The sequence below is a fragment of the Cinclus cinclus genome, chromosome 12 (assembly GCF_963662255.1).
Source record: "Cinclus cinclus chromosome 12, bCinCin1.1, whole genome shotgun sequence".
Lineage (NCBI taxonomy): Eukaryota > Metazoa > Chordata > Aves > Passeriformes > Cinclidae > Cinclus > Cinclus cinclus.
In genome coordinates this window covers 12,765,855-12,792,495 of record NC_085057.1, presented here as the reverse complement: position 1 = coordinate 12,792,495, position 26,641 = coordinate 12,765,855, and the positions used below count along the sequence as shown (strand labels likewise).

At 36.1% G+C, this 26,641-nt stretch overlaps 1 protein-coding gene across 1 annotated transcript in view; it reads right to left on the bottom strand.

Annotated features, from left to right (window-relative positions):
• Positions 1–26,641, bottom strand: part of ERC2 (ELKS/RAB6-interacting/CAST family member 2) — a 276,247-nt gene that overhangs the window by 129,472 nt on the left and 120,134 nt on the right. The window contains exons 8-13 of the mRNA XM_062500997.1: positions 18,472–18,609; positions 13,404–13,544; positions 12,724–12,864; positions 9,242–9,277; positions 4,114–4,143; positions 3,063–3,256 (exon numbers count right to left, since the gene is read on the bottom strand). Coding sequence (XP_062356981.1) covers positions 3,063–3,256; positions 4,114–4,143; positions 9,242–9,277; positions 12,724–12,864; positions 13,404–13,544; positions 18,472–18,609 — 680 coding nt within the window. The remainder of the gene's footprint in view (positions 1–3,062; positions 3,257–4,113; positions 4,144–9,241; positions 9,278–12,723; positions 12,865–13,403; positions 13,545–18,471; positions 18,610–26,641) is intronic.

Sequence of the window (26,641 nt, the reverse complement as noted above, 5' to 3'; positions counted from 1 at the left end):
CAGCTGCAGCTGCCTCTCCTTGGTGAGGCTCTTTGCATTAAAGCTTGAGCTGATCTCTATCTTATCCAGTTTCATTTAAATTATTAAAAAAACCCACAAAAATAAAGACCAAAAAATGCTGAACCACATTTGCTTCATCCAGAAAACCAAAGAAATACAGCAGGCTAAGTTCAAAAAAGCACATTATACATTAAATGTAATATCTTGCATTTAATTTGAAACTTTTTAAAATTATAAACAGATAAATTGTGAAAATTGTAATAAAAGTTATCAAGTAGCTTTAGTATAGAAGAAGGAATAGGTTCTCCTGTGTATTAATAAGAAACTAAAATACAAAGTTAATATAGAGAATTTAAGAAACAGACCAATGTGATTTTATATGAGCAATAATATTAATCTGAAGTGATGATGCTCAGGAGTGTGATGGTTTCTGAGCCAAAAAAAATCACATTTAAACCAAAAGAATTACCATTCATATGAAGACTTCTTCATAATTATTAATAATGTTCACCTGCCAAGTAGCACACACTTATAAATTTAACTGCCTATATCTTATAGCAGATATTTCTACCCCTGAGTATTTGACACTTCATGTGCCAGTGCTTTCTGACTAGCAGAATGTCAGTATTCATCATCTCAGTTTTTGTTTGAATTTGTAAATGATAGCTTTATTACAACCATCTTTACTTTTCGAAATTATTTATGCAAGCACACATTATGTTGAAGAATTTATATGCAAATGTAACAAATATTGTGAGGATACCACGGTTTGCAATAGTCAAGGTTATCACTTCCTCAGAAATTTATGTTGATATATTTTGAAAATGTATGTTGTTGCAATTATCTTGCAATGTAAAGATGTTGGCAGAGCAGTGAACATGGATCCCAGCATGCTATGAATGAATAAATGCATTTTAACATCACATTCATTTTCCTACTGGGCCCCAGAAATGCCCTTGCATCTGAAGTTTGAGGAAATGTCAAATATATGCTAAAGGTCCATAGTAAAGTTTAACCACTCCATCACATTCTAAGTACAGTACATCCTCTTCAGAAGTCTGTGCTCACTCAGCAGTACCACATCATTTTCTGAGAAGTTATTTCAGGGTCAACACCCCATTAACAGTAACAGACTAGAAACTGGTGTTCCAAAACTTCACTGCTAAGAGTATAACAAATTTGAAAAGAAAATGAATACAAAAATAGAAAATTCTCTCCATTGCATCACCCATTACAGGATTCTCAGACAGTAAGAAGCAGATTTTATGCTGACAATGCTGTACCAGTATCTCTGGACCCCTTTGTTCCTTGTACGTTTGTAATTGGTGTTTTGCAATCAATAATTCTCAGTTCAAATGAATTTACTGCTTTCTCTCAACTCTTTATCTCTTTTTACATAAACTATTTAAACCAAATGAACATTTCCAGAAATGTGAGATCACAAGCTTCAGTACTTCATCATGATGATCTTTTGATTTTGTCATTTTAACATTCAGACATTCAACACATTCATAACTGCTATCTAATAAAGTTCTTAAGATTACCCTCTTGAACACAAGATTACTGTGCCTACTGTTGAGTCTGGTGTCACACAATAATTCAGTTTTACAGTGCAAGGAGGGGATCAGTTGCTGTTTACACCTGGTGGTCACACCTGGAGTTGCTGCATTACAAGTCTGGGTTCCTAATTTCCCTTGCAGCCCCTGCACCACTGCATGGAAAAGGCAGCACTTTCTCATCCACACAAAACCTCTAACTGTGGTGCCTTGCCCAATATGCTGGTTTAGGATTTTGGAGACTGCAGGCAGAGCTCAAAGCCATGATGCACAAAGTGACCACTTGATTACTCACTTGCTCTGGGACCACCTTTACACATTAAAATAGGTGCAAGCACTTGAGTATTCTAAACTCTGATGTGGTGAGAGAGACAAATGCCAATTGAAGTTGTCTTTATGTAAATAATCAGTTCTATTTTAAACACAAATCTTCTGTCACTTTGAATTTGAGGTCTCCATTTCATGACACTTAACAATTACTAAACTACACAAACATCTGCAAAGAGTAATAAGTTTTGGCAGCAGGTAGCTGTGAAGGTTGATAAGTCATCCTCAGTAAAAGCTGATCTGCACATCTATCTTTCCATGCTGGCTGTTTTCTGCTCCCCAAGGTAACCAACATTTCTCACATGCTCCTCTCTTTCATGGCTCCCTAAAGGGTGCTTTGTCTTGACTGGAACTACAGCAATGATCACTAACATGAAATCACTCAAACTTCTTTTCTAGAACCAGGGAACAGTTTTCTTCTGCTGAAGAAGGTCAGCACGTCTGTGATCAGACTTGATCACAATCAAACAATTATATAAATTACTTGAAAACACAGAATTCCCTCTCTCATTCAAGTAAGAATGTCTAATTAAAGGAAGAGAACAAAGAAAACAGATCAGTCAAATAAATAGCAGGACACCATATGGGAGAAGGTTCCAAGATCTCTTTAATTACTAAGAGCATGAGACAAATCCCAAAGCCCTACTCTCTCCATTATGGAAACCTTCCCAGAAAAAAAGGCAATCACTGCCTGGTCAACATCAGAAGATAATCTTTTGAAGCAAAGACTACAGGAACACTGAGAAATAGCTAAAACTATTATTAAATAGTCAGGGGATGGGTTAGAAATACGTACCAGTACTTTTCAGGACCTCTGAGAATGACTGATGATGTTCACACTTGAAGAAACATGAGAGGGCAGGTCTGATTCTCCAGCTATAAAACACAGGTTTGTTCCCCAACACAGTTTTCTGGGGGGGTTGTTGTGCCTGTAAATTGCACATGACTTTTCCTATATATGCTTGTTTTATGAAGAGCACTAAAAAATTGAAACCTTAAATTTTTCCAAAGTCAGCCAACAGGAGATGCAGTTCCCAAATAGCCCATTTTTGTTCTTTTACAAGGCATAACAAATATTCTCTTCAAAAACATACTCCACTTCTAACTTCTCTATTTTTGAGATGAAGATCAAGTAAGTAAAAATGCTACTCAATATAAGAGAAATAATACAAAAATTACCTTTCTAACTCAGCAATTTTCTTATCTTTGTCATTCTTCTCATTCTCTACTTCCTTGAGTATTTCTAGAAGTCTGTCAACCTCAGCCTGAGCTTTGCCACATTCTTCTCTATAGTATGATGCCTCTTTATCAAGCTGTTTCATTCTGTCTGCAAATTCTGGATTCATCCGTGCCTCCTCTTCAGCTTCATGAGCCTTCAGAATCAATATTTCAAAAAAAGATAAGGATGACAATAACTTAAATAGCCTTAAGAGCTTTACTTTTTCAGTCTTGGAGTTCAAGTTTTCACTAAAAAGGATTATGGGTATTCCTGTCTGATGTTGCTTTTCTACAGCTGTATTATAAAATTAAATTAAAATATCTATGAAGTAAAGTTCTCCTGAAAGGAGAGGGGATTTTTAGGGGGGGTTTTGCATTTTAGAGGTGTTGTTCAAATTAAAAAAAAAAAAAAAACAAAAAACAACTCACCTTGTAATTAATTAAATTCACATTAATCTCAGTGTGTTTTGAACATATAGGCAATCTCTTAACAAATCATATCCTCTTTCCCTATATATAAAAACACACACTTTGTCCATGTATAAATGTACAAACACAGACACATATATACATATTGTATGTATCTGTATCACCAGATGTCTCAAAGACAGCTTGATACAAGGAATTTAAAGGAAAGAAATTGTTTTTAATGCAGAGGTGATTTTAAAAGATAAACCACTAAATTAAGAAGCTGCTTTCAGCAGACATCTTACCCAATAATCCTTTTTATCTTATCATTAATACTTAACCTGAAACATCAGAGGAACAAGCCCATTGGTGAAAACAGCACAAACCTGGCAAACACATGCATGGATGGGTGGCAGTTTCACAGACAAGAGAGAAGGCAATGAAAACAACAACAGTGCAGAGCCCAGTCCAACTCCCATCAAACCTAATGGCAAAAACCCAATTAACTTCAATGGGAGCACGACCTGGCACCGAGTGCTTTAAACTGTTGGCTGAATAATCACAGACAGATGGAAACAACGATGCACTGCAATGCTTAGCCTACCCCTTGCTTCCCATTATTCCTAATTGGCATCTTGAAAGAGCAGGCAAGGAAAAAACAAGTAGTTTAAGGCAGTGCACATTAAACATAGAAAATTCAGGTAACGTACAGGATTTTTACAGAAATTCATAATACTTAGAACTGAAGGTCCTCCAACTACCTTAGTACGCAGAGAAGATGTGGACTTACTTATCCTTCTTAATGTCAGGGAACAGACAATGCAAGCAAGCAATGAAAGAAATGCAGATTAAAATGAAGCATGCATGTTTGGGAAAGAATTAATATAAACTACAGATACTAGAAGGTCCATATTCTTTGCAATGGTTACAAATTTCTGTATAAATAAAGAACAAGTCTGAGTTTACTGTAAGTACAACCAAAAAATTGAAGTTAGTAGAGAAGAAACTTAGGGGGCTTGCATGTAACATATCATTTAAGCATGAGGATAAGAAGAAGATAGATTTGAAGTGTTATTTATCCTACTCAGAGGTTTTTATTCAGAAGAAATATTTCATCACCAAAAAAAGCCAAGGGAATGACATGAGGAGCCTAATAAACCTATTGACCTTGCTCTTCAAAACCTCTCTTTTGATACATGCTCCAGTCCTGAACTCCATGCAGATACAGGACTTTTTAAACCCAGAACTTGTTTCAAGGTAACATTCAAAGAGTATCTTGATTTTACTGTTTGAGTGAGATGCCAGCAACAGATTCCTTTTCAGGCTCATAATCTTCCTTAATCAGCTTGGATTTCTTTTATACCAGTTGTTAATTGTATCAAGAAATTTACTTTCACCTAGCTTTGCAATTTGTGAAGTCAATTTAATACTCAGACTCAAGACCAATTACCTGAGAAAACAATTTGATTGTCCATCACAGACAAATATATCATAAGATATTTTACACTTTATCATTATGTAACTTCACAAGGAATAAATTAATTCCATAGGTAAATTCACTCTGGAAAAAGAAACACAACCCAACTCCCACCTTCAAGTTACTAAGGAACTTAGGCAAAAAGCATATTGTTCCCTATTCTTCAGATATCTCCTCCTCTCCCAAGGGTAAATCCAAAATTTCATAGTTCCCCTCTAAAGGCTCTTGCTGTTTCATGTAACTCCCTGTCACCTTTTTGTCCCTTCCCTTTACTTTGGTACACAAGTAATTACATGCCAGCCTTGCTTCCATCATTTCATAATGAGGAAAATCACCTTCCCTCCTCTAACCAGTCTTTCCTTTAGCATGAAGTAAGTCTCAGCTTCAGCCCAAACTTTCTTCTCCATGTAGTTCTACCCTTCTCTTATCCCAGGGCAAGAAGCAATGCAGATGAGAGAAGCTTGTCTCTTTTTATGTTTCATGGGCACATTGCACCTTCTACAAGGAAAATGCATAACTCAACATGATAGCATCACCAGTGCAGAGGTACCAAAAGTTCTGACACCATGGAGTATTCCTGTCACAAAGCAGCTCAGAAATGTACTGAAAAAATTATCTACTGCACAGCTGATAAGCAAATCATCACCTGAAATAATATATTCCTCAGTTTAGCCCTTTAAATCTTTGTTTAACAGCATGCTAAGGAAATCAGGATTAAGTTGCAAAAGTATTTTCAGTTCTTGTGTTTTCTGTGGTACTCATGCTATTCCATATCTGTGGGATGTGTTTTTGGAAAATTCTGCAGCACAAACTGGGTAACTGCATTTCCCCAACACGAAGAGGAACTTCTAGGGTATGATTAAATGTAATTAAGCATCCAACCAATGTCACATATAAATCAATGTAAGCATTCAGTTACTACAAAGTTACTGTTACTATAAAAAGAGAAAAAAACAACACACCAAAAAAATGCCCAAAAAACCCCAACCACCCACCAGGACTGCAAACCACCAATTTAGCCAATTGCATCTACTTTTCAAAGCACTTTGAGAATCTTTTTTGGACTATTGGCAGGAGCTAGATTTCTACAATGGTAGTGCCCAAATGAAGAAATAAAGGATAATTAGTTAAAAAGGGAGAGCAAGAACAAAAAAAAAAAAAAAAAAAAAAAAAAAAACAAGTTTTACAAAGAGGTAGCTTTCTGCAGGTGCTACTTTAACCTGCAATTCCCTCTAAGGGAATCCTCACGCTGTAAACAAAGCTGCTGATACTAAAAAAGAGCAAAACACAATCCATGTGACATGGCCAGGACAAAGGCACAGAATTACTCACAAGGCCCCATTTTTATTTGCTGGCTTTGAAAGATGTGTTTGGATGTGAACTAGGCACCTTTTTGAATTTGTTGTGTCCAGATCAGGGGTGATTTGCTGACAGATGGAACTTGACTTTTGAGGTCAAACAGTAGGCCCAAAGGAGTTAAAAGGCAGCTCAGTCGATATTGCCCCTGCTCCTGGCAGGACAGGACAGATTTTTTTGGTTGTTTTTAGGCTGTGGACTGAACTGTTGGATCAGAAGATGCATAGTATCACATGAATCAGAAAGTCTCTGCCTATTTCTGCTGTGTCTCCTTTTGCTGTTTAATTTCTGTCCCCTGTTTACTTCCCTAAGTTCTCTGTTACCTTGGAAAACACATTTTCTGTTTCTCTGGGGCTTTTTTGGGTAAGAGGGACGAGTCCATGTGTATTTTCAGCTTTCTTAAATCTGGATCTGCAAATGATAACCCTTGTGTTTGCAGATTAGGCTAATTTCAAACTAACCCACTCATTTTAGGATGCTTTTTCTCCCAATATTATGACTGTGATGTTGTATGTTATTTTTACAACTGAGTAAAAATAGCATATCACTCTATTAGAATTCCACACATTTTTACATTAATTTTACATCTATTCTGATCTTTGCTTCATAAGCACTGCAAATGCTTTAGAAGAAAAGTAACATTTCCTTATGTAAACCACGAATTTCCTACAGAAACATCATAACAATGTGGCACAGACATGCAACATTAATTATTTAGGCTATTAAAGTCTTATGGTACAGTCATGCATAATTCTGCATAACAGAAATGGACGGATGGATAGATGAGTATTTCATTTTTAAAGCTTCAGACACAAACATACACAGAAATCAAGTGGGTACTTAATTTTTTTTAAAAAAAGAAAAGGAACAGCAGAATTTACATGCAAGATATTACTTTGTGAGATCCTTCAAATTTTATTACTTGCAAGAATAAATGGGGGGAAAAAAAGATTGCTGTCACATGAATTTCTTTGTCTCTCTAAAACTCAGGAGGTTTTCATTGAACTTTAGGGACTGCTCTAAGTTACAGTGTATTCTGCAAGTACTTAAGATTTTAATCTGACATTTCTCTGATAGAAGATCTTGGAAAAATTAGTCTTTAATATTCAGAAAAAGGTTCACCTGAACTCCAGACTCAGTACAGCATGATATTTTCATTACAGCACAGAGGCAATAATGTAATTTCTTAATCAATTTTGCATAAAATCTCATTGGGTATTTCAAAAACTTCACCCTTAAAGCATGAAGAAATGCATGCCCGATTCTATTTACGACTTATTCTTATATATTTAGGAGAAGAAGGAAAGTGAGCAAGAGAAATTTATTTTCAAAAATCATTTTGTGGGTATAGTAAAATTGCTGCCTGGTGCCAAAGGAAAAGGATCTTGCATCCGTTGTTTTGCAATTTCCAACAGGCTGTCCTTTTGAAAATTAACCACATAAAGGCAGGAAAAACAGTTAAGAAAAGGACTGACTTTGGAATACTGCACACAAACAGATTAGGAAGTAACAAATGAATGCTATGTAGCAGAATCACTAATATTGAGCTAATGACTGGCCAGCATTTATGAAAACCAAGCTAAAAACTAACAGTAAAATGACTCCAGTCTGAAAAGTCATGCACAGGAGCAGTGCAAATGATACAAATAGAAGCATAACTACCACAAAAGTGACCCAAGATGATACAGAAAAAAAGTAGTTTATCACTGAAAGGGACAAGCTGTTTCTCCAGCACTGTGCTGGAGGGTAGAGGTGATGATATCAGGTTTTATGTTATTGTGCTACAGTTTATGACTGAATTCTAAAAAACAGGTAACCCATAACTTTACAAGTAAATACAACACATTCTGTGGGACTCTCTTCCTACACAAAAGTCATGATATATTCATTACATGGTTAGAACTACAAAACCTAATAGATTCCAAAGCTGGAATCCTGGTCCATGGACACTTATGGCAAAACTCCCTTTGACTTCAGTGATGGCAATACCTCCTCTAATGGTAAGAGTAGTGTATCACATTACTTCAGCTACAAACCCAGTTCTATATATACACTATCCCAATTACATAATGGTTCTGACTAGGATTACTATATGTAAACTATAGCTTTTAAATGGCTCTTAGAGTTACATCATTTTTCTGTCCTGCGATGCTCACAGCACATTAAATGTAACAGTCTCAGCCAAAAAGATGGAAACTCCTCTCTGCACAGAAAATGTTTGTTGCTGCTCTTCTACAAATTGAAAAAGGAGTCAAGTCAAAAGAGATACTGTGCAATTAAAACAGGCATTGGTGAGAATATTAACACTAAACAAGCCAAAGCAATATTGCACTTTTGAAAAAACTGCCTTTTGCATTTATCATTTTATTTTTTAGTATTTTCTTCACTTAAATACAAAGTTTCCATGTTCTTAGTGTATATATGCTAAATGTATACACTATTTCATGAGTAGATTCATCTATTTTAGTCATAGACTTTTGAAACTACTGCCAGTCATTTCCTAGATATTATTATTCATCTAATTAACTCAGCCGCGAGATAAACTAAACAAATTAGGAGTTACATAAGTTTGAAGGATCAAATAAAGTACTGCACAAGGAGGAATTAAAAAGCAAAGCAAAAGGGAAAAAAAAAATCTGCATGCGTTTTCTAATGAAGAAGTTGAGGACCTAAAGGACGTTTGTTTTCTCGGAAACACAGTATGTACCTATTTAATACATTTCAGATTCTTAAAATGGCCTTCAAGTCCACAAAGTTCATTTATTTGGATATAATGGATACAGCATAGTGAGCATCAGGAGAGTTCTGCAAAGCTCCACAGAGGAAGAGCACAACACAGTAAAGGGATGGATCCTCATGCTTCCATATGTTACAGCGGGCATTTTAAAAATGAACTTACTGGATTGTACATCTGATTGAACAACTGCTCAGCTTGCTACATTGCAAAGTTGGTAGGGAGTGAAGCACAGACAGGAAAAGAAGGAAAGATCCAGGAAAATAGCATTAGCTCAACAAAACCAGTGCATTTGCACAGAACTCGTCATATTAAAAAAAAATAAAAATAAAAAGATAAAAAAAAGTAGAAATTTAAGATTCTAAACATTCCTTGGTGAAAGTGAGAGGCACTGGAGAAACATAAATGTTGACTTTGGCTCCTAAAAAAGAATAGCTGGAGTAAGAAATTTAAGGTTTGTGTTACTTTCCCTTTCTCAAGTTAAATAACCCATGAAATAAAGAGAGGTGTCCACTTTTGATGATACATTAAGTGCTGGTCTCAAGCAATGAATCACGAGAAGTGCTTTTGGCTGAGGCTGCAATTTATCACCAAAGCTTCAAAGACAGTAATAATAAAAGATTAATTAAATCGTATCATTAAATTTATTACTTTCCTTTTGTTTAACGCAATACTGAATTTTCTATGCAGAATGACTTTCAAATAGTGCAGCTTGGCAAATAGTACTTTAGCAACTGCAAATATGTCAGTAAGTAAGTAAATCTAAGATAATGAGAAACAACAAAAGGAGGAAATTCTAGAGTGGATAATAAAGATTATATATACACACACACATATATATATATGTATATATATATATAGAAAACACTTTGCTACCTATTAGGTAATTCCTGCTGTTCTTTCACAAGTAGAAATACAAAGTAAGTCAACAAAAATCTGTGGAATTTTTGGGAAAAAAGCATTGACCATTCTCTGGTATTTAGAATTTTTTCTACTAATTTTTTTAAGAATTTCAATCCATAATATTTATCACAAAAATGTTCAACAAAGCACATCTATAATTTAAAACATTATTTTTATACCAAAATATAGCAGACTCACAAATAAATACTTTGCACAAATATTCTTTTCATTGTTTTGAAATGTGCCTACTGTGTAAGATTGTGGGTTTAGAATCAAGATATTCTTTCGTGCTGAACTGCAAAAAATCCAGTTATGCAGTACTGAAAAATATTTGGATCCAATCAGATCCAATAAAAACCATCTTTATTATCAATAAATCAATCTTATTGTCTCAAAAAAAAAAAAAAAAAAAAAAAAAACAAAGCAGGGAAAGCTGGGGAGGAGAAACTCCAGCAGTTGTTTTGGTGGTTTTTATTTACAGTTTTGGTTTGGACTTTCCCCTTGTGCACATCTTCCTCCACACTTAGCACTTACCACCATTAGTGCTCATGCAAAACTAACTCCCAGCAAGCATGCACAGAGTACTACCTTCATATTCCTCAGTTCAATTTGCTAAAACCTGTAAATCAGCGCTGAGCTGTAATTATTTTACAGCAGCATAACAAAGCACCTCCTCTATGATATTTTTAGAGAGGAGTACTGTGTAAGCTACGTGGGATTTCCTGAAGGAGCCAGGCCCTTGGAGCAGGCTCTGAAAGAGATGGAAGCAGTGCCAGATGCCTGCGCTGCCGCAGTGGTTGATGCTCACACGTTACGGGGAGCGCTCCCGTGGGACACGTGGGTTCATTTATGACCCCGGTGCTGTCCCCTCCTGCTCTGACCCAGACATGTGCCAGGGTGACCCGGGTTTCTGTTTCACTCAGTTTCCTGAGCAGTGAGAACACGGGGCAGGAATTTTTTCTGGGGACCAATTACTTTTAACGCAGGGTATTTACAGGTTTGGACATAAAGTATTTCATTAAAGAAAATGTGAATTGAAAATGACTGTTTGGAGTCTACTGTCATTAACAGTCACTGTTTCTGTTCAATTAAGCGTGCCCAGAAAGAAGGTTGTAACTACATTTTATTGTGGAAATACCTGGTCTCCTACAAATGGTGGGTGAATTTCCATTGGGGCTTTATGCTGTATTTATGATATAATAAAACCATTATGTTTTCAACTTTCATTCAATAACTGTTTGTATTTATACACAAGAAACATGCTCCCTTTTTATACAAAAGACATCCCAGACACTCTCTGACTTTTGTAAGTGCCTGTTTTTCCATGACTGTATGATGTGTTTATATGCACAGTCATAAATGATTGACTTAGGATTTCAAGTCCTTCGAGAGGATTTTGCTGAGGGCTTTTTAAGTGATCTGTGCTTCCAGGGCTCTTTTAACCATATTTTTTAAATAAAGCAAAAAAGATATTTCATATTGTAATGAAATACCTGTTGTAATGGAGTGCAAAGTAAGCAAACATATATTCTAACAAACTAAAGCAAACTAAATGACTTTGAGAGAAACCTTTTCTTTGGAGATTTTAGTTCTGCCATCAAAAGCATTTTTAAGCTATCGGACATTTAAATTATTTGTGTTTCCATTTGTATTGCTTATTGAAAAAAGCTTCCTTACCTCTCAACTAAAGATCTAATGCAGGCACATAATTGCACATATTCATTCTGAATTAAGAAATAATACAAGTATAAGGTTTACATGCTGATATCCTTTATACTTTGCAATACTTCCTTCACAGGCCAGGCTATTGAAACAATGCTTAATCACTGAGCAGGATACTACTCAACCTGGGTAAAAAGAGCGTCACAATATTATGCTAACAGTGATAACATTCACAGAATGAATATCATTTACCAAGAAATGAAAAACTATATCAATATTAAAAAAAAACAAAACACTTGATGTACACGTAGTCGTGAAGTGCAGAAGGCAAACGTAATGCCTGACCCCATCAAATATGTAATGAGAACAATGAGAGCAGACATTACCAAACAACACAGAGAAAGGTCAAAGAAACAATGGTATCAAAACACTTGCAAATCATTTAAGCAAAATCTAGTTTATTGCAGCAATTTAAGTAAAACCGTGTAATAAAATACAGGGTTTGTATGTTTTCCTTTAAATGCCTGCTTCCACTTCTTGTTGAATAGAAATACTGAACTGCCAGCTGATATTTGATTATTTTGCTTAATTAGCACAAACGTGTTCACCAACAAAGCCAAAAATACATCAAAATAAAACCTAGCTAGAGTTTTCATTTTAGAAGCTGATTTTTTTCATTAGGAATGCCAGCATTTCTTGGACAAGCCTTTAATTTCTTTCTCATCCTGCAAACATTTCCGTTTACTTCTAAAAGTGGTGTTAATTCACATACATATAAATTGCTGGTTTGATGATTTCTTTCTGCCCTTTTCCCTCCAATACCCTGCTCTCAGTTCATCTATTTGTTGCAGCTTCTCAGAATTCCCTCACAGAGGTACTCAGGACAATTTCTGAGGCTCACTAGTGGCTTTGGTACAAACCTCTTGAGAAAAAGCAGTATTTGATGCAAGCATCAGCAAATAGCATAAGATGGGTGGATTATAGATTTACTCCAGAAGAGTAAATAAGCTCATCATTTCAAAATGAGGGTATGGGATGCTGATTTTTGTTTTGCTGATTGTTTGTTTTAAGATGGAACTTACCTTTTTCAACTGTGCTTCCAACTTACTACACTCTTCTTTCTTTTGTTCTATGGCTATTTCTAAAGACTTAAGTTTGGAGTCTCTTTTCAGCCCTGCTGATGCCAATGAAGATGCATGTTCTTTGAGATCGATTAAACTAGACTGGAAAACGACCAAGAGTAAAAAGTTAATTCCTAGTCACCGGGACACTAACTCATTGCCAACTTAGCAATCACTTGGATCCTGTTCCCCCTCCCCCAGAAAGAGTTAACTCAAAGATAAGTATTGATAGCAAAAGACACCATTTTGTGCATACAGCTGGAACCACAGGAGCTGGCATGCAGAGAAACACAGAAACATCATAATACAGACGAGCTCGTGTCATATTCTGGAGGTACAAACACACTGCAAACTGTTTCTCTGACTGACAAACAAAACCAGGAGCAGCAATGGAATATCTGAGCCTAGTGGAAACTCAGGTAAAGGACAAAGTAGAGATTATGATGCATAACTACGTAAAAACTGAAACAATATTTTATGTACAAATAAGGACTGTGAAGAATGCTTAAGAAAGCAGCAGCTCTGAAGCTGAACACTGAAATGGCAGAATTTCAGTACTTTACACAATTAAAGAGTAATTCTAATGCACTTTCTTTCATCCTAATGACATAGAAGAGCAGAGTTTTTAATAAAAGACTGACCTCTTTTTCTGTCAGTTCAGCTTGTAAAGCATTAACTTTCTCCTTCAGGTCCTTGTTTTCTTTTTTGTAAGATTCAATTTCTTCAAGTCTTTCTCTGTCATCTCGATCCCTTTGCTCCTTCAGACGCTCTATTATTCTTTCCTAACAAGGGAAAGAATTACAAAATGGGAAAGTTCTGAATAATTTTGAGAAAATACAGAATTAAATTTGTTTGCATTATGTAGCACTTATTAAGAAAACCTGCAGAAGCAGAGGATGACTGAATTAATGGTATTAAAGTCAATGCAAGATTTCTCTAGATTTCAAAACCATAAGATCAAGTTTTAAATACTTGATAAGAATAACACAGTACAGGAACTTCATTAAAGAGCTATACTGATAAGAGTATGTTTTGTGATAGATGTGGAAAGATACTCACTTCAATATTGTATTTCCTTTACTCATAAGTCTTGAATAAAATTCAAAACAAGCAATGAATAGTTTCCTCAGAGGCTACGACCAGTTAATTCAGCCACAAATTTGTTATTTTGTTACAGTGCTTGCAATAAGATGTCAAGGTTCCCCATCTAACCAGAAATCAGCCACTTGCTAACTAACAGTAACTTGCAGTTTTCATGTATTATATTTTGAGATGCCAAAAAACAGTTGTCCAAGACACAGACATACCCTGATACAGATTATGGAACACAAAAGAAGATTTTTCTCTGTCTAATTAACAGTAACTCTACAGACACTTAAACTCAACCATGTTTTTGTGTATTTTGCTGATTTCCAATAACTATTCCAAGGTTTGCTGAAAATCACCAGTCATTGACTGGGTGATTAATTCTAAGGGTGGAAGTGGAAAAAGCAGATACAGTAGTGTGGTTTTGTTAAGCTCTTATTATGTTCTACAAAATCACATTTCATCAGTACTTGAGGGATGCAAATACTAATCACAGAGAAATACTCAGAGCACAATGAAATAACCACTAGAATTGCATTTTAATTGGAAGCAAGCCTTTAAGCAGAGTATCAGAACTGCTGGTATCATTTGGGTGGTGGCAGGCAGGGGGGCAGTAGGAGCAGCATCATTTAGGTTCTGCACCTGGGTTAGGGCAAATCCCAGGCTCAGCAGAGAACAGACAGAGCAGCCCAGAGGAGGAGGAGGACTTGGTTGTGCAGTGACAAAAAGCTCAGCACGACTCAGCCATGAGCACTCAGAGCCCAGAAACCACCAGTGATCCTGGAGAGCATCCACTGCTCCCGGAGCGCATCCAGTGATCCCGGAGCGCATCCAGTGATCCTGGAGTGCATTCACTGCCCCCGGAGCGCATCCACTGCCCCCGGAGCGCATCCACTGCCCCCGGAGGGCATCCAGTGATCCCGGAGGGCATCCACTGCCCCCGGAGGGCATCCAGTGATCCCGGAGGGCATCCACTGCCCCCGGAGGGCATCCACAGCTCCCGGAGGGCATCCAGTGCTCCCGGAGGGCATCCAGGGCAGCGCGGCCAGCAGGGCAGGGGAAAGGGCTGCACCTCTGCCCTACCCTGCTGACACCCACCTGGGGAAGATCTGCATCCAGCTCTGGGGCCCCAAGGTAAGGACACACCTTGATGGAGAGGGTCCTGAGGAGATCTAAGGGCTGGAACAACCTGGTCTAATGGAAGGTGTCCCCGCCCACAGCGAGGGGTGACGATCTTTCACATCCCTCCAATCTAAACTTATGACACTAAGTAACTTCAGATTTTTTCCTAACAAACAATATAAATTCTTAAACAATATAAATTCTTAATACCTTGAATATTAAGATGTTGGCCTCCACAAATTAGAATAGTTTAATAATCATAAACATTCAGATTCCGCATGGTAATATTCAGAATTAGTTTAATACCAATTCCTTCTTGAAGATTTATTTACCCAAATGATTTTTTCATCTATTAAAAATTAAACATAACATTATTTCATCTTTTTAATGAACAGTATATTTTTTTCTCAGTCAATCACAAAAGAAGACTAATTTATCTGTCAGCTGCATAAGGCTAAATGTCAGAAACGTGTTAAAAGGCCCCAATATACCATGTTTTACTTGATTAACAGCTAACTTGCAGAAATCCCAACAATGTGTTCTTGTTTCAGTCCTGTTTGCATTGGGCAGCTTTCCTTATGCACTAATCTGGGACCTCACAGGTCTAATCTATTTGCACTTTATCAGAGCAGCAGGAACTGAATTGCCCCAGCATATAGCTCCATTATCAGACATACTCCATTGCTTATCTGCTGTGTGCTGCTACAGTAGGACCAACTTTATAAATATCAGCTTCATGAAAGCAACCTCTTGAGCTGCTTTGGGGCAGTCCAAGAGCTGAGATATTCTTTGAAAAGTTTCTTGTTATAACATCAAGGCAGCTGATAGCACTTTTGCATAGTCTGATTTTCAAACCTTTTTTCTTTTTTTTCCTTTTTAGATTGCAACGTAATCCTTTTTGTTGTTGTTACGAATTTCAGTTCTTAGGAGAGGCTGTGAAATTAGGGATAAATAGTTGAATGAATATGTTTTGCAGCTTACATATAAAATGAACTCAAATGTGACTGAAGTTAATTTGTTTCTGATTCCTGACAAGAGGACAAATCACACCAGCAATATCATCAGGAAAATACTAGGATTAAAAGAAATAAAATTTGACATTGTTTTATGATGTCTACATTAATTTCCCATTTAGTATTCCCAAGATACCTAATCACTAAACAGGAAAGAAAATCAATAAACTGATACTCAGGAAAACCTATTTTCATAAAGAATAAGGAAACACATTTTCTAATTCAGAGCCAAAATCTTAACGTATTTGTTTTCAAGAAAAATGCTGGAAAACATTTGAGTTTTGGACTTTAAAAACAGTTTTATAGTTAATTAAGATCATATGATCATGTTTTAATTTGTTTTTCTTCCTATAGAAGCTAAGAAAAGCAATTCAATCCAATTGCAGTAAATTGTGGTTAGCTAAACTGGTATGAATAATTTTTATTTTTATTTTAAAAAAGCTTCCCATGATGCTCTTGAAGACTTTCATTCATTATTTTTAAATTAAAATTCTAAAAACTATTGAATGGACAAAGAATTAATATAATGCAAAAAACAGCGTAATCTCAGAGCATAAACAAAAAAATTATATAGTTGAAAAGTAGGTCCGATACAATTTCTAGAAAGAGAAGGCATGCAAACAATTCATTTCCATGGAAGTAGGAATCAGGTATTCTTAAATGAAAGCATCATCCTTTCTTGACAGCACTACATACTGTACTTTAAAAGTACTTATACTGGTGCACTTGTTAACAAAAAACTCACTAAGGGTTCCTGGTTTGTTCCATTTGGACAAACCTCTATTCTGTATTTCTACCAGTATTCCCCGTGGAAATATTTAATAACTCTTGATAAAGTCTGCAGGCCTTAAGAATGTTACTGCATAAGGAAGTTATTGCGAGCAGCGAGGAGGAATTGGGAAGCTGGACACAGAACGGAATGAGGCACATGTGTAAACACACACTGTCAAAGTATTTAGCTGCCAAAAGACAGAAGAAAGCCAGGCATCATTGTACATTTGGAATTTCTAGATGATGGCTACTGGCTTCTTTCAGTGTGTAAGTACATCCCAGGAATCACACCTGACTTGGAAAAATCTGCCCTTCCAAGTGTGGCCTTCAAGGGACTTAACAATGGAAAAGAAACTGAGAGTGATTTCCCTGAACAACAAACAAAATGATACAGAGAGATGCATTTGCCCTGGAACCTTTCTCCTCATTGTGTCTCACGCTCTCAGATCAAGCATCCCATTTTTCAAAAGTTAATCTGAATCCTGACTCTGCAGTGTTGCTTGCCTCCTACTCCTATGCAAGTCCCCACTGTGACAGCCACTCTGCTTCCCAAAGGACTGTTTTAAAAACCCCTCAGCTGCCTCTGTGGGCATTTTGGGAAAGTGATTAATCCAAAAAAAGATAGTTTACAAGGAGAGAAAACAGATTAAAAAGTACTTTCTGTCCTTTTTTATTAATATGGTGTGAAACTGATGAACACCGTATCCAGATCAGCAATGAAAGATTACAGAAATGTGTAATTTTACTGTATAAGTAAAAGCTTACCCACATGACTCAATACTAATGGCAACTTTTTTCACTGTTGTTGACAAAGCAAATACCAGGATAACAATTAAACACACAAGAAACAAAAATTCTGACATTAACACTGTATGTGTCAGTGCCAACATCACAGAGGTATTTTCAAGACCTATAGTCATAAATAGCTTCATAGGATTACACACTGCAGCATGGCACATATTACTTTAATTAGTCACACTCACCTGTTCACATTTAGGTAGCATATATTAAGATCTGTGAGCTGCAGAATGTGGATATTTTTACTAATTTTTTGGGCACTTGCATTACCTCGTATTCAAAGCCCACTGAAAGAGGAAACCTGACCTCACTGAAATTGGTAGGAATGTTGCCAGTAAGTTAAACAGTCTAGATTTATCCCCTCTCCTACGTATTTTCAAATTAAAGGGTAGAGTTTATAAAGAAAAAAATAAAACCGAATTCTCAAATATTTCTTTTATTAAACAGTTTCCCTTAAAAATGAAGTGTAGGAAGCCAGTAGTGCTCACAGTAAGGCAAGGTAAGAGTTGGCACAGCCACTTGCTCTTGGCCCCTGCTTAATGGACAAAAGAACAGGACAATCAAGATCACAAAGACAGAAAAATGTCCAAAAGTCTACATTCTTTATGCCACGTGTCCAATGGCTTTCAGTTCTTTCAGGGAATGACCACTCATCTCATTGACCAAGGCAAAATCTTCCCACGTCCTGGGCCATTTTCTCTGTGACCATTCAAAGGACATCACTCCTTCCCGTCCACATCCTGTGCCAGCTCTTCTCCTGGCAGTCACTCCCTGCTCATCCAACCGGAACAGGGCCACCTGCTTCCCTGACAAGGCCCATAGCCTTTGGGAGAGCTGTCAGGCCACCTTAGGAGGACATTTTCTGCACACACTTCACCCACAAGAGCAGCACACAAAGCTTTTCCTGAGAAAACATTACCTTTTCTGATAGCGCTTCCTCTAAGGTTGCTAGTGCTGTGTCTGTATTACTGGAATCCGTCTGCAGCGACTTCACTCTGTCTTTTAGATTAGTCAGTTGTTTGTCTTTGTCCCTAAGTTGCTCCTGTAGATTTTCAATCTGTAAATAAAAACATTACAATAAGCATCAACCTTGCCATAATGTTCCAAGAGGGACTTGGGTGCTGAGTGCGTACACATCACACATACGATACACATGCCTCAGTATACTGCCACGTTTGTAACTGCTGTATCATCAACAGTTTTAAGCTTCAGTCCTTTCTGTTCTGTTTTCTTTTGCTGAAGAGGTATAATTTTCTAATACAATAAAGGAAAAATCTCAATGCAGTCAGGTATTTTATTACTTAAGTCATTTCTGATATTAATCACTCTAGTTTAAGGTACTGCATTATCTCAGTAATTCAAAGTATGTCTGGAATTACCCCTTTAGATTATTCTAGTTCAATAAGAAGGACAAAGAAAGGGTGAGGCAAAGCAAGTTGAATGAGCCTTAAAATGAGGATGAAGAAAGATTATAACCTGCCTATCTAAAAATCTCTTCTTCCATGATGCCCTGCTGCAAAGAAAACTCAGCTGGGCAGAAATCAGGATGTTTGTTCTTGAAAAGGCCAAACTCACAACCAACGAAACAAAAAATCTCAGAGGACACCACTTCCATTCACTTTCTTCACCTCCACAAATATTCGAAGTATATCACTCTATTTTGGATATTTTAGCTTTTTTTAAATAAATCTGTGTCCTCGTCTAGAAATTATTTTAACATATTGCTAAAGTACCTATAAGCACACTGTCATAATTTATAGTCGTTAAATCAGGAAGAGTTAAATCACAAGAGTTTTGCACCAAAAGTTGTCCACAGAGCAATGTGGATGGACTTTGGAAGCAAATGTGAATAAAAGCACTCAGTTGCTGATTGTCATGGCAATCCCCTCTGTGGCTGTAAGGCACTGTGACCTCTGGGCAGAATGCAGGGGGGACGTGTGTTATGTGAGATGTGTAAAATTTCATTAATTGTCTGTCAGAAGAATCCCCCTCCCTCCGCCCTGCACTCTCAGTGCCACTCACTATTATGCACAAACTGGCACAAACCCAGGATTTGTTACTTAAGACTTCACACAAATAAATAGTAACATGAAAATTAAGTGGCCTGTTATTTTAGTATGCCACTTTAGATAATATAAGAAAATATGCCAAAATCCATGAAGTATCATTTGTTCAAAACCGGTTTTAAATATGTTGTCAACATCAGACAAATTATTACTGTCAACAGACATTCAAATTCTTACTTCCGTCAGTGATTTTTCACTTTGGATCACATTCTCTTGCTACTGAAACGAATGCAGTTTTCCTGTTCATTTTATAATGTAATGTTTTGGTTTTTTTTCACATAGCCAACACCTTTCCATTTAAAGCAATACAGATTTTAACAGAAGCGGGAGCTTTTACAGTTACTTTAAGGTTTTCTTTACAAACCTGAAGTTGAATTCAATGCATGTGCAGCTCTGCAGAAGTCAAGAGTTACATCAATAAAAATTTTATCTCCATATGCAAGAACATACCATCATAATCAAATACACTTTAATTTGGGGCACACCTCGGTAAAAATTCTCCTCCTACTACATTACACAAGTGCGGGAGAAAAAATCCTGAAGTTTTGACATCATGTATGTCTACAATTAACAAGTCATAAAATCCACAGTGTAGCTGTGTGCACTGTATAAAGTCTGTTTTAAAAAAATAATTTTAAAATAATTTAAACCAAAATTAAAATAAAATTTGAAAGCAAATTTGGAGGAGCACAGTTCAATTAGAAATTCTTTATAGTAGGGCAAATACAAGTCTTGTACCTTTCTTTCTTTTTCTTTTTTTTTATATACATAGTTTGGTATATCAGATTACTGCTATGAGACAAAGATTCCACTTGCTGTGTAAACTATAAATTACCAAGGAATATGGAGAAAGGTCTTTTTGGGAAGACCTGACATAGAATAGCTTACTCTTGAGAATGACCTCTTGCAATATTTTTCTTCGAGTGTATATTTTATACAGATACAGAAACATGATACACGTGTTAATGAGTTAAGAACTTTTTATTTTATGGCATGTGTATTAGTCACATCTAAAATTACATTAACTGGAATTCAGAGGACTGCACACTATGTTTCTTTCTTTACTTCATCCAAGTATTAATGATTCCAACAACTACCTCATGACACCCTGTGGAATACTTAAGCAATTGCACATTTCAGCTTCACCAAAACAAATTCTCAAGTAAAAGGGAAATAAAACAGGAGAGTGAATATTGATTGCATGTTCTCTGAAACAAAGCTAAGTTCTGGTCCTTTACTATCATCAGCTTGACCTACCAATTCTATGCACCCTAAATTAAAGTACTTATTTCCTATGCACAGTGCTTATCTGAATTCCACAGCATTTACACTATTTCCTTCCTCTTAAAACTAATTGAAAATATGAGCCAACCCTTAACCAAGAAAACATGTTCTAAAATTATTCAGCATTTACAAAATTCTTTCCTCAGAGGTAAAAGAGAACAGGCAGCAAATTAAAAACATCCCCATTGAATCACAACAGCTTCAAAATAAGTCACTCAATACATACTCCATAGATAGAATAAGAGGAAAGGATCTAATTATTCTTCTATTTGTGCTATATAAACCTGAAGGAAATAATTTGATGGCAACAGGACCACACTGGGGTATGCAGAAGTAGAATCAGTACCACAGAGTATTTGTTTGTTGGGATGGGCATAGGATTAGTGAAGACCTACTGATGCAGACAAGACTTAATGACCACTTTATTACAGAGTTCTTCTCAACAAGATTACAGGAGACAAAGAGATTGAGAGGTCTCACATGCTAAAATCTTGGAACACAAGATATGACTTAGTTCTTCCTGAGTTTTTTTTAAACCCAAAAAGAGCAACAAACCCTCTGATAACCTCTGTCATTCTCCAACGTAAATATATATTTGGGTACCAGCATTTATGTAAGAATACAATTCTATTACTGAATAATGACTTTTGAGAATGCCTGAATTCAGTGTATGGCAGGGACTGTTAAGACCTTCTCAAGAACTTGTATTTATTTTTCTGATAGGAAGTTAGTTACTGTGAAGTTTTGTCAACATTTTTTACCTCTATAAACTGCTATGTCCCTGTACCAGGATGAAAAGAAACTGCTCTATTCTTTCTGTATTTCACAAAGTGTGCATCTTCCCACAGCTTAACCCAGACTTTATTCCTTCTTTTAAAACAATACCCTTGCAGATAAGGGTCTTTCCTATGAGGCATCCTGTCAATAAACCTCAAGTGCTAATCTTGTCACCTTTTGGCAACAGTCTCAAGAATGCTTATTAAATACTCAAGGGATTAAATTAAATCTCACCTGCAGACAGGCTTTAAAAAAAAAATCCTTTCATTGTCAAAATTAAGGTACTGTACTATGGAACTTACAAGAAAATTATATAATCAAAGAAAATGTTCCATGCTGCAACAATTTGCCTTCAGAGATGCATTAAAGTGTAAGAGAATTTAAGAACCCGTAAGAGAGAAATTACCTAAGACTTCTCAGGCCTAGCTAATGAAACCATAAAGCCATATATTTAAACTTAGCTGCAAGTATTTCCCTCTCTGCTCTGTATTTGAGTTTGAAATAACTCAGACAGTAAGTATCTTGTATCAATGAGGATTTTTACTCCAAAAGTTCATTTTGCTCTATTCTAAATTTCTATAAGCAGAAGCGTTCAAGATTTGTTTCATATTGAAGTACAGACCATGTCAATTCCAGTGAAGTAGATCAATAATATCAGTTTAGCTTGATATAAATTTAAAATTGAAACCTAGGAGAGAAAACAGAACTTTTGTACATATCATTTGCATTACTTACTTACAAAAAAAAAATCTTCGTATTTTAAGAAAGTAAATCCTACTAAACAATTTTCTAAGTACTGTTACAGTCTACATTAAACAAGTACTGGAATTACAGGGAAAAGGGATTTAATAAGCAGCATTCATCCAACATGAGCATTATCTATGACTACTGTAAAACTTAGTATTCATTTTCAGACTTTAGCTTCTGCCTTATAGACATAGATAGCAAATGATAAAAATAATGTAGCTATTAATCAGAACAGGAAAAAAAACCAGGTATAGTTCAAACATAAAACTAAATGGCTACTTACACATAATTTATTTTTATTGGTAAGACTCATGGTAAATGTTCTGGCTCATATGGTCCTTTTCAGAAACATCACAAGACATCCCAGAACATTAAACCAGCTTTGGTATTGACTCAGCAAAAAAGATGTCTACAGACATCCCAACATCTCCTTTTGGTGTGTGTGGATGCATGTAGGCTTAATTTGCAATGAAATAGCCAGAAAAAATAAAATTACTTGACCCTTCCATGACTATAAAAATATTACTACCTGAGTAGTAATAGCAGACTTGATACAGAGGTATAGTTTTTGGAGAGCCCTACTGATTTTTAGCAAGAATTTTTTTACCAAACGGTGTACAGTGACTAAATATCATATCAGCCAAAACAGTTGAAAATTACCAGGATTTACATCAGCTATTTGAAGCTTCAGTATATGGAGTGAGAGGGAAAATTTTCCTTAGAGTCACAATACCACCAAAATGCAGTTCTTAGTTTAAGCAGAATTCCCAATAGGAGAATGAGCCTGTTGAGGGGCACCTTCTGCTTCAACAGCTTGACATTGTAGATTGCCTTTGGACTTATAAGAGACTGCCCCAAAAGTGCTTTCTCAACCAGTACCAGTAACTTTCATTTTGTTTTTCTTCCTTTTAAGTAGGTAGATGGACAAGCACTAACTAGGAATATTTTTTTCAAAAGTAAAACATTACATCCTTTTAGATTCCAAAAATTAAAATAAATGCTTAAAAATCGTCCTATGATATAAAACTCCTTAAAATATTATAAAGCTGCTGCTTGCAGCTGAATACGTTCATTAAAGTGTAAGATTTGTACTAATCTTTGGCTTGACTAATGTAACTGGAAAAAAGCTTATAATGACATGATAAAATATTGTTGGATTCCATAAGCAGATCCAATATCCACTAAAGTGCTTGATTATGTCTCAGAAGAATAACACTTCTTCCTGATAGCTGCCTATTGCACAATATGTTTTCAATTTAAAATATTTCCAAAGTGCTTTCCTGTTATTACCTTGCAAATTTATATTTTCCAAATTGAAGTAATACAGCAGCATTTTTTTACTTCAGATTACAATAGGAATCATGGTTCAATAGTACTTTTTAGCTCTATATTCTTATATTATTTTGCCCCACAAGGCTTTCTTCATTACCAGAGGTTCTAGATGGCCCAAAGCATATGGCCAGCTCAATCCTACTGGATCGCCAAATCAGAGACAGTAAAGGTATTTTTAAAGCTGTTCATAAATATTGCACAGCATTTTAGGTTATGCAGAAGAACATCTCCAACTATGGAATGCTGTGTACCCAAAGAGAAAGCTCCAGTCAGTAGGTCTGCAAGGTTTCCACAAGAAGTGATTGATCTGCCTGAAGATTTTTAACCTAGAACTGCTTCAGGAGGACAGTTCCAAGTGCCACAGTGCAGCTGCCAAGTGACTGTCAAAAGGAGCAAATGGAGCAAGCCTTGCTCCAGACATCAACCCTCACACCAACCCAGCCACAAGGGAACAGAGAGTGGCATGAGCTGGCAACCTCCCCACTGCCACCTTCCCTACCTAATCCCAGAAGGGAGAGAATAATCCTTCAGAATCTAGCTCTGCCTGAAAAGCTTAAAAAGCAGAAGTATACATAAGACCAGAATAGGAAACCAGAACAAAAAAAAAAAAAAACAAACAAAACAAAACAAAAAGCAATCAGAGCATTTTTCATTATCTACATTTGCATTGTTACCCTGCAAAGTTACAGAAATTCAATATAACACATTTTCCACTTCTTTAAATTCGTATTTTTGCTGTTAGGCTCACACAGCTGATCAGATTAATACTAGGGTTTGAAAACTTAATTTTATACCTATATTCTATATATTCATTTACATTATCAACCACATGATTGTGTCCATTTTATTCAATGCAGAACCATCATCCTCCTTTTTCCTTTGTTTGAAGTTGCTGATTTTTACATGCAATTTTTCTCTAAAGAAGCAGCAAGTACTTTGAGCCAGAAGGATGTTAGTTTACACAGTGTTTAAGCAACGTAAGACTTCAGATTCTAACTGGTGACTAATTGAACACTAAAGCTATAGTAGCAACCAAATAAAAAGAAAATAAAAGGCAAAAAAAACCCCAACTTTACACAGATGCTGATATGTGGAGATTGGAATTTTCATGGAATAAATTGAAGAAAATAGAACAGGCAAAAAGAAGAGAAAGGTATAAAATGATGAAGTATGATTAACACTGACAGCAGAATCACAGCTGTGGGGTTCTGCCACCTGAAGAGCACTAAGAGTTACTTTTATATTGTATCTTACTAAAAATGTCACATATTTTTAAACAAATCTCTGTCCCAAGGAGTAAGCAGTTTAGGAATAGAGGAATCTTTTAAGATCTAGCAGACACTCTTGCTATAAAAAGTTTATTCCCATATGTTCACTCTGACTATCCATCCATTTGACAGTCTACTCAACACATCCACCACAGTATAGTCGTAAAGCTGCAAATACAAAAAAATTACATTAATGAACACAGGAAATTTACATTGATACGAAGCTTCTGAACAGCTGTTACACAGTAATTAAACTTTCCCAGAGTACACAAAGGAAAGCAAGTTAGTTTGTGGCAGAATCCAAAGATCTACTCACATAATGTGCAGGTATTTCCCACACCATTATTTGTTCTGTATGATTCAGCTTGTTAAATGAATTGACTGAGGATCAGAGAAATCTCAGAGAAAACAGCACAGTACAGAAGCATAAAGTATTATTACATTATATTAAAATTCCAGTAGGATTCGAAGTTTACTTAAATATAAAATACATACACCAAATAATTTTGGAGAGAGGAAAAATATATATAAAGAAGGAAAATAATTTAAGAACTGTTGATCAGTAGGGGAAAATGTAAGTCATTGACTGGGATATGCAGCAAAATTCTCTGGTCAGTACCTGTTATAGGCAACTTTTTAAAAATTGTCTTTATTCCATGATTGGAAACATCAGTCTACTGTTTCATGCACACAAAGAAATTGAGAACATCCTATTGCATCAATAAATAGAAGCAAATGCAACTAAAATTGGAGATCAAAAGTGATAAGTATCTTTTCTTCTTCTTCCAAAACAAGCACATATATTTGTTTTATTGTGCAGTCACTGAAGGAAATAGTTCATCCAACTTTACTTACTGTAAGATTCTAGATCCTTTCATAATACAGGATTCAAAGGTACACATACAGGAAGGATTCAGAGGAATCAACAAGCATTATGAAAGAAGAGGTGTGCACTGAGTTTTCATACAGAGAGCAGAAGAAAACTCCCCCAGGGCTGCTTAGGGAAGAGCTCTGCCCTCAAGTCAGCTGATACTTTTACAGGGCTATAAAAGCAGGTCAGTGGGCAAATGAGCCAAGAGAGGAGAAAGCTGTCACACAGAAAGGAGCTCCTGGACTGAAAGCTTGGCTTCTGTTGCCAGACTCCAGCTGAGAAAGAGCTGGAACTTAATGCTAAAATTAACCTTCACCAGGAAGCTAGCCAAAAGAAGCCTGGGCTGATAATATCCACTTGTGTATCTGGAAATACTCAGTCTCTGTCTCCTCCTCCTCAGGGGCCAATAAATTCTCCGAACAAAACAGCTTGACTCTTGGACTCTTCTAAGCAGGACTCAATATTGTGAGCCATCCACTGAAAAGCTTTTGCTCTCATTATGTGTATTTACTGTGATGTAATTCAGAACGCAATAGGTGTTTTCCAGATAGTAAATACAGAAATACAAAATAGACTAACACATTATTCCATTTTTGACAAGAGGAGGCAAACATGCATTCTTAAGCTGATGGTTCTTATAATGTCTGTCTGTATATATGAAGGCCAGATTTTCAAGCTGGGTTGGTTGGGTACCTACATCTCACCATATTTTATGAGTTACAGGCTGATTACTGAAATCTTTTT